At 37.1% G+C, this 9,461-nt stretch overlaps 1 protein-coding gene across 3 annotated transcripts in view; it reads right to left on the bottom strand.

Annotated features, from left to right (window-relative positions):
- Nucleotides 1–1,765: 1,765 nt before the first annotated feature.
- Nucleotides 1,766–9,461, bottom strand: part of adamts3 (ADAM metallopeptidase with thrombospondin type 1 motif, 3) — a 111,582-nt gene continuing 103,886 nt past the window's right edge. For all 3 annotated transcript variants that reach the window (XM_068311149.1, XM_068311150.1, XM_068311151.1), the window contains 5 exons: nt 9,047–9,179; nt 7,856–8,063; nt 6,745–6,862; nt 6,645–6,659; nt 1,766–5,551 (listed from right to left, as the gene is read on the bottom strand). In XM_068311149.1, the coding sequence (XP_068167250.1) occupies nt 5,076–5,551; nt 6,645–6,659; nt 6,745–6,862; nt 7,856–8,063; nt 9,047–9,179 (950 nt within the window). In that variant the 3' untranslated portion in view covers nt 1,766–5,075. The remainder of the gene's footprint in view (nt 5,552–6,644; nt 6,660–6,744; nt 6,863–7,855; nt 8,064–9,046; nt 9,180–9,461) is intronic.

Here is a 9,461-nt window from a genome sequence, read left to right as displayed (position 1 = left end):
GGAAAAAACCCTAACTCAGAGACCGCTCTGTTGTCTAAATGCTTCCACTATCTCTCATTGTTGAAAACCATGACTACATTAGAATATCTATGCCAATGACACAAAAATCTATGTGACAATCTCCACAGATAATAACATACAAAATCCAAGTATGTGCAATCAAGAAATCAATATTGGATATGCTAATTTTCTTTAACTAAACAGAGATTGAAGTCACTGCTGTTAGAAATGAGGAAAAACAATTGGAATTGTCAACTCACGCCCATTTGGTATATTAAAGAAGAGAAACTAAGCCAGAAGACTAATGTCAATGAAATCAGTCACTTGATTACTTATGTAACCTAGTGACATTAAAAGGTTAAAAATAGAGAGCCGATAAGCCAATCATTATATATTATTGGTTAGGTTCCGCCCACGAGTGGACATGATTGACAGATCAATCTGTGCGACGGGATGAGAGAGATGTTACGTGCTCATGACAGGCGGAGAACAAATTGATGCAGCTTTGAAAAACTTTAAAACTTAGTTTTGCAAGTTTTTCAATAAACGTGCAAGATATTTGAACACTTTAGAAGACACCATGAGTTGGGAAGTCCCTGTGACTTTCTACAATATATCTCGGTAAGCTAGCAACACATTTTAACATGCTAATTGTGATATAGCTCGGTAAGCTAGCAACACGTTTTAACGTGCTAATTGTGTGTGCGATGCTACGCAATTTATTGTACGAGTTAAACTATTGAACAACTTTGTTAAAAGTCCTGTTTGTAACAAAAAACCAAACAGGTCAGGTTTTAAGGATCCAGTTCTGTTGATGTCGAGCCTCCCAGCATGATTTGACCTGGACTAAAAGGACCAATCAAATACTCCACGTGGGGTAGGGTGGTGCCAGTCGTCTGGACTTTCACCCACAAGTGAAAAGAGTGCACTCTGTTTCAGAAACTGTTAAAACATTTGAGAATCTACAGAAAGTAGATTTAAAAGTGATCACCAACGAAAAGAAGATTTATTATTTGAAGGGCCCAATTTTGTTTTGTTAATATGTATTTTAACATGTAATTTTCCTGTTGTTAATTTCTATTTGTCTTAGTAAAACTGTGCAAAATTTATCTGGTCTGTGTACCTTCATGTATAGTTATTACAGTTCACTCCCTCAGCTCCATACGAACCTGGATTAGAGGTGTATTCACTAGAAGTGGGTTACACTTACTTACTGTAGTTATAAATAAATAAATAAATAACACCTGTTAACACCGTCCTAACACCTTTTGAGTGTGGTAAAATATTACCTTGAAAGCTTTCTTCTTGCAGTGCAGTTTAATACAACTTGTATAGATGGGTTTTGTTTTTTTTTACATCTATTCATACAAATTAATGTAGAAATTAAATAAACTGAAATGCAAACATTTGAATATATTTTAATTTCTATTATGAAAGCCTATAAAATCAATGTCAATATTATATTTAACAGGAGCTAGAAAACGGATCAAATGACATTATTTTGTAAAAGAAAACATGTCATTTGATTTGTTTGCTCGTCTTGCCATGGAGTTTGGGGTAAAAAAGTCAGCACAACCTTAACAACCCACGTGTTTGAGCTCTAATATGATTTTGTTGTTGCTGTTGTAACCTGGACTGAGGATAGAGGTCACATGCTGCCTTGTAAGGCCTGAGATTAACTTGTAATTTGGGCATTAAAAAACCAAGCGTGATATTGAATGTCACAGAATAATTATTTATGGTAAATAAATCATGAAGGCAAGAATTCAGTGTAGTTAATCATACATTTTATTTCTATGTGCTCCCCATTACAACAAACAGCATCAGTAGTGTACACTTCAAACTACACAAATATATAGAAAATGCAAATAAAGCAGGGTGACTGAATTACAATCACAATAATTCATGAAGAGATAACACAGGGGTGTTGATACAGTACATTAGAATCCTATGCAGAAATATCTGTCTGAGGCTCAGGGATTGTCAGTGTTAACATCTACATCTATGCTACTTATCTTACAAAGCTATGTATAACTTTAGCAGCAACGTTGTACAGGCAGCAGAGGCGAAAGGAACAGATGAAGAAGTTAAATGTTTAGACAACACTGAAAACTACGATAAAAAAAACTTTACTACATTATTGGTACTACACTATTATGTTTTATTGGTTAAAATAAAGCATTTGTCTGGTCAATACATGTCGCTGCGACATAACATGTTAACTTCTACAAAACAGCTGTGAAAAGACAGCTTTGTAAATACGTAAAACATCTCAAAATAGAGCATGTAAATTTACATCGAATTGTTTGCAAAAAAACAATGTGCTTTCTAGTCTATCCTTAAAAAAAGTAGAAATCCAGTTTAAATTTGAAAATGTGACAGATAACATTTGCAGGTTGTAATGAACTTAGTAATTTTTCAACGGATGATCATCTGGCAAAGCACAATTTGTAATAACAAAGCAGGACCTTTCAACTTTCAATAAATATGTATGCAATGCTATATACATGAACTATACATTGGCACACAGGAGTGAGTGTGAATAGTTGCGAACTTTTTCTTTGCTGAAAACACAAAACTGTGTCTTTGCTATTGCAGTCAGATGCATGGTGGTTGTGAAGAGATTTGTGTTTTCATTAAATAGCTTTCTATTTCCTGAATCTTCTTCCGCCATCAAAGCCATTCAGGAAAATTAATGTGGAAAAAATCCCCAAAAATATGTAAGTAGTTGTTTGAAAGTTAAAATGTTTGTGCTTAGAATGAAGCTTTGTTGATGAAAACACAAAATGTTCAAAAGATTCCTATTCATAATTATTTTGAAAGTCCGTCATGACCTAAAGCTCCATTAAGCGAGATGATTGACATTAATTTGGGATACAAATACTGCATGGGATACAAAAAAGTCACACACAGTGAATTAACAAATACCTCCCAAGTATGTAGCATTACACTGTAAATATGTCCTCCTTTACCTCTGAACTAAAAATACACAGTGTAGTGTCTCCCCACCAGCACAAAACAGAGCTAAATTACAAGGTCGTGGAGCATCTAGCAGACAATGAGAAAGATGTTATCCCTAAAAAGACTTAAGACGCGGCACAGTGGCGCAGTGGGTGGCGGCACAGCAAGGCGGTTCCAGGTTCACATTCTGCTCTGTGCAGAGTTTGCATGTTCTCCCCATGTCTGCATGGGTTCTCTGGCTTCCTTCCACCTCCAAAAACATGTGCTTCAGGTTATGCTCCAGCAACCATGCAACAGGGAAGAAGTGGGTACTAAAGATGTTTGTATGTAAGAGTTAAAAGAGGGAATTAGGCAATAAACAGGATTCAAGGACATGGTGACTTTTTGTTCGGCCTCTGATTATGGATATAGAGCATCCGCTAGAACTTGATTGGTGAATTGTCATATTTGACTGTTGTAACTATGGTATTTGCTTGTCTTTCTGCACCCTAGTGGTCAAAAAATGCTTAATGAAGCTTTAAGTGTTTCAAATTGATGGCAGACAATGCTCTATGTCATACATAAAATCCTATGCTACAAATTCACACCAAACTGCATTCCAAAATGAGTGTTAATCTTTCTTGGTGTAATTGAAGTAAAACAAAATAACACACTACAGAACACTGGTGAAAATATGTAATTTTCTGCTTGGTTCAAACTTAACAAAGCAGCTGAAGACAATGAAAATTTTAAACATACCATATAACACTTGTGTAATGTGTCATCTACTTTGTTCCCTTCTTTGACCAAAAAGCTTCAAACATTTGGTGCATTAGCTGTGACCGTACAAAAAGGCTGGGATGAATCAGGAATATTGTTATTGACCTTCTTGAAAAACATTTAATCCCACTTTAAAAGTCTGCATGTCAAACATGAATTGGTGAAATTCCTTCACGGCAGCAGCTAGAAATACAGAGACACAGTTAGCCCGTCTGTGTCCAAAGGGAACAGAATTAATTTGTATTTGTCAATTGTCAGCTGTTTGCAGCTTAAACATAAGATATGATGACATAGTTTTTTAAGACTTTATGATAAGCTGTCTCCTTGCTGAAATTTACTGTCTTGATAAAAAAATATTAATCATGTTGTAGCTCTTGGGAAGACAGCAAATAAGTGTATTTCTAAAAACTCTTGATTGATATTTTAACATATTCCCTGGAGTAACATGCTTCTGTATGTGGTGTGTGACAGTGGCACGGCCATTTAACACTGCTGCTTAAAGGCTAAACATTCAGAATAGCCTTCTTATTCTAACTGACTGAATATGTTTTTGAATGAATCACCAGCTTATTAAGTTAATACTGATATTTTAATGTACTCTACTGTATTTACAGGAGCCTTTATAAATACTTGTTTCCATAGAAACTGTAAAGCACCTTTTTCGGATATAAAACGATCCGTACATCTAAAACCATTTCCATGGTTTTTACTGGCTAATTCTGGCCACCTCATGAGTGGGGTCAGCTGATTGATATTGCTTATGCCCCAGCTACTCAAGGATGGGAATAGTTGAACTTTATACGAGTCAAGATCCAAAAAAGAATGTCATTACATTTTGCTGAAGTTTTTCTTTCCTGTTGTTTGCAGTGTTTTTGTTGGTGGATTTGCAGACACACTGAGGACAGGGGCCAGATTCATTACATCATGAGATAAGACAGAAGACCAATCAGAGGGGAAATGGAATGCTTTCAGATTAACTGAGTGAAAATATCACAAGTTTGGCATTTATAAGATGTTAAAAGTTTGGAGCAATATCACAAAACAGATTTTAATAGTAATTTAAGGTATTCTTTGGCTCCTTTTCAAAGTAAAATCATTTACTATGAAGTTCTCTTTCACATGGCCAGAAACTGCTTTGGACTTCAGCCTAAAACCTGTTAATTCCTTTTTAGTCATGAGAACAAGTTATGGGTGTCAATATCAGGGATAAAACGAAGGGAAAATACTCAACATCAAAGTGAACCAGCACTTGTTTTTGTGTTTCCCTCTTTGTGGTGTTTTGGTGTGAGAAGACTCAGGATGAAGCTGGATTATCTACTGTACAATAAGAGTCCTGAAGAGGAAGGCTGTCGCTTTCATCTCTCCACTTCAGAATATGCTGCAGGCCACCGACTCTCTGTCAAGCTGTTCCACTTTTGACGGTCACTTGGATCTGATGTTGCCACAGCAGGCAGCTTCCCAGGGTTGACACCCGTGTGTCGTGGGACCCGCTTTGGTGCGGCGGTGGTTTTGCTTTTGGTTTTCTTGAGAGGAGCAGGAGTGGTGACATGTTTGCCAGCCTTGGCTTTTGTTCCCACTCCTTTGCCTGAGCTTTGTTTAACCCTGTGGGTGCTGTTGATTGGTGCAGAAGCTGTTAATGTTTCTAGCAGCTGGGTGGCTGATCCGAAGCGGACATGCTCTTCTGTCTCAGCTGCCTCAGCAAATAGAGACAGAGATCCACTTCGCTTGCTGCAGGACTCACAGCACAGTTTGTTGTAGCCAGGAATAGAGCAGTATCGTGCTAGGACCTCCATTTGGCAAAAGATGGATTTGTCTCCATGACATGGTTCGTCTGAAAGTTAAAAAGCACACAGTGAGTGAGCTGGCATTGAAAAGAGTGACACTTAGCGAACGCTGATTCTTTATAGAGCACTGAGCCCCACCCCACCCCCCCACGTCTCTCTGACTCTTTGTCTAATGCTTGCTTTGACACAAAGAAGATAATGTTTACTTTTTTACATCTTTATTTTCAGTTAAAATTCTGAATTTAATAATTGGGAGATTATCTTATTAACTGGTGATTTCTTTCACGATGCACAAAAGATGATTAATTAAGAGACCACAGTATCTGCCATGTAACTAGCAAAAGATGGTGTGTTTGTGTGGTGTGTTTGCACCACACCATAAGAAATTATCCAAATAAAAACCTTGGAATGATGGAGAGGGATCACAACCAATGAAAACAAACACATTTCACAGTCAGACATTTCCTCACTGATTCATAGTGATATACCAAAATCTGTCATGCTAGCATAAGATAAAGTCCTAATTTGACTCAGAAATGTCACTTACATGTGTATCACAAGATTTTTATATTATTTAATGTTAGTGTGTAAGTGGGTACAGACTTTCCTAGTGAATATGGAATTGAATAACAGTTAATGCAGACTTGACATTCAATGAAGACTTAGATGACTTCAGGGTCTGTCAATTGATTTAATGCCATATGAAAATGAATGGAAACTAGTGGCTGCCCAGAAGGTTGCCACTGGATTGACTTGTAAGAGGTGTACCCTGCAGAATTACTTCCAGGAAAAAAGGAAAAATGATGGATTTATTTCTTGAACAAACCCTTAATGGTTTAGAAAAAGGAAAAAATAACTGAAAGTCAGATTTGTTGGGCAACATGATGGTCAATGGTAGACATTCAATTCTGGACTGCTTATCCTGTTTAGGGTAGTGGTACAACAGCTTCTCCATTGCTGTTTTAAATTGAGTGATGTTAAGTTGTACCCACGCACACACACGCGCGCGCGCGCGCACACACACACACACACGTGTGCGTGTGGATGGTATAGGTACTTTAAACCACACCTAAAGAACTTTGAATAATTCAATACAGTGAAAAAAACTGACAACATTTTAAAAATATTAACCACCCTTACCTGAAATGCTGATCCCTAGAATTGAAAAGAAACTGTATGTGAGTGTTTGGCCAGAATGGGTATTCGTTTTCCTTTAGTGCTTAGTAACTGGAACTCTTACCATGACACGGTCCTGACCTACATGGTCTCACATTTTCAGGTTTTTCTCCATTGCACTGATCTCCAATCCGGCAAGTGACAAGGCGTCTCTCTGTGCCCTCTCCACAGGTTACAGAGCACTGTGACAGAATATAAACAGCAGCTCACTCACAAAAAGCAAAGGCAAAATCAGATCTGAATGAGATGCAGGCAAGGTAAACATCAGAGTAGCAGGGTGGAAAGTGTTGTGACAACATCATGACGTCAAAGTGAAAATCAGCTTTGGAACACAAATATCCTCTCTTCATCATTTGCTCCTACAAAAATTGATTTTGCATATTTACTACTGACCACAAAATATTACTGTGAGTCCAACTAGACCAAATTAAAATCTGTTTAATCCTGAGATATTTTGCCTTCATAAAATGACAATAACCCTGACCTTCGTCCACCAGTTTTGAACAGGTTTATTATTTGTATGTGGGGAGAGAGGAGGGGATAGTAATGTAAAACACTGATATGACCCAAACCATAACTTTCGTCGTCAACTGCATCACCGTCAAATATGATTACAAAGTACATATGTGATTATAAAAAGTTCTACTCTTAACTTTTACATTGGTCCCATTGTAATCAAACCTCTGAGTACAGCTCACATAAATTTTCTGCTGACATTAAGAAATGAATCTGATTTTGTCATATTCTTATGTATTCACCAACATTTAGCTCCATGTCTCACTTACTGGATTTTTGATGACTTCAAAGGTCTCATTTGTCCAGAGGAAAAAATGGATACAGCTGTGTTCTCAGATAAGACACTGAGATTACAATAATTATCTGATGCCTATTTTTTTTAAAATCTTTACAGAAAAACTTCTCAACTTAAGGAATAAAACAAGGAATTTTTATTGTACTTTTTCAGTGACTTAAATCTACAGAAAATATTGAGGTAGTAGTGGGTGAGCTGATCTCAATTCATTAAAAAGGAGACTCTATTAAAAGTTAGAGAGACGGACAGACGTCCAGATGAAAGAATACCATGTTGTAACCTGTAGAAATAATACCAGCTGCACCAAATGTGATAAGAGTTACAGTTTCTGTCAAGTATCAAACAGACGATGTGGATACAGAACCTCTGACCATGCTCCAATCCTCCAATGGGCAGGACACGAGACTCTGTTACAGGGCCTCCGGCTCTCTGGCTTCTCACCACTGCAGTACTTGCTGTGAATGGAGCGGTTGGTACCATCCTGGAGATACTGAACACAGCGAACCATCCGGATCTGAAAGCCCAGACTGCCGCAAGTTTTTGTACAATGCTCCCATTCTTCAGAGATCCATCTGGACAAATTCAAGTGAAGAGATAACGGATCCATAGTAGGTTTATTTGATTATGTTTTTATGAATGGTACACATTTAAGAAGAGAAGTTTGGAGGAAATATACAGATTCTGTCAAAAAGAACCTCTTGCTAGAGAGGTGGTTAATTCGTTATATCTCTCTAACAATGTCTGCTGCATATCACGGTGGTAGCTGACTATGGAAAAATTCAAATGAATTATTCAATGCTAATTACTTTTTTATAATGATTATCCAATTATTTTGTTAATCAATAGTTAATCAATAGTTAACATTTTAACCCTAACCTCCAGTACTGTACTGCTGAATCCAAGAGCTTGTTATGGGCAAGTATTTTTTATTCATTATTAGAGAGGATTATATGTGTTTATGATTGACATTTGATTCAATTGCACAATCCAGATTTTGCAATCCTCACTGCAAATTAGTATTTGTTGCTTGTTTGCTTGTATGACCAGCAATGAAAAACAAGTCAAATCAAGATGCAAGACAGGAAGTCTGACAACTCTTAAAAACATCAACCTATCTAATGAGTGTGAGTTCTCTTCTTTTGGAAAGTTCATCTCCTGACACAACAACCCAGACATCAAATTATGTCAAATTTAAAAATAATTTAAAAAGTAGAACAAATGAGCAGACAGACAAGTTATGTCTGAACAATGGCTTCAAAACAGCCTAGTCTTTCATTTCATTTCATTAATGTTCCATTAACTGCAGTCATTTATGAGCAAAAAGGATAAAACAACAACACGATCAAGAAATTTGTGTTGGAAAAACATTCCTTTAAGGTTTTGCACAAGAAAACATTCTCTTTATTGCTCTGTCTGCTGTTGCTCACTGCTTTGGTTCAGAGCAAATCAGAACAGCCAGCAGCTCAATGGGGGCCTGCCTTGATGTTGACAGTTTATGTTATTACTAGACTGCAATGGACATCTATGTGAGGGAGACTGAGAAGTCTGTACTCACTGTGGGTGCATGCAGTCCTGAAGATTACACATTCTGCGGATGGGTTTTGGTTTCTTGTTGGCATCGCAGTAGCCTCGATGGACCATCTTAGTGTCTCCTTTCTTGCGACATCCATACTTGGTGTACTGAAAGCCTGTTAAAGAAGTCATTTATTTGATTTGGATATGCAGATTTGCTATTTCTTAGAAAAACAATATTATTAATTCATTAATTTTCTTTTCTTAGACAATCAATAATCATTTTCAGTAGCTTATCTGGATCTGGGTAGCGGGTTTATGTTTGATCCTGTTTATCACAGGGCCACACAGAAAGACAAACATCAATGCACACTCACTGTCATACCGACACTCAACTTAGAGTGACCAATTCATCTAATTTGCACATTTTTAGTGGAAGCTGTAGAACCCAGAGAGAA

This window comes from Antennarius striatus, chromosome 3 (genome assembly GCF_040054535.1).
Source record: "Antennarius striatus isolate MH-2024 chromosome 3, ASM4005453v1, whole genome shotgun sequence".
Lineage (NCBI taxonomy): Eukaryota > Metazoa > Chordata > Actinopteri > Lophiiformes > Antennariidae > Antennarius > Antennarius striatus.
This window is presented reverse-complemented; position numbering and strand designations above follow the sequence as displayed.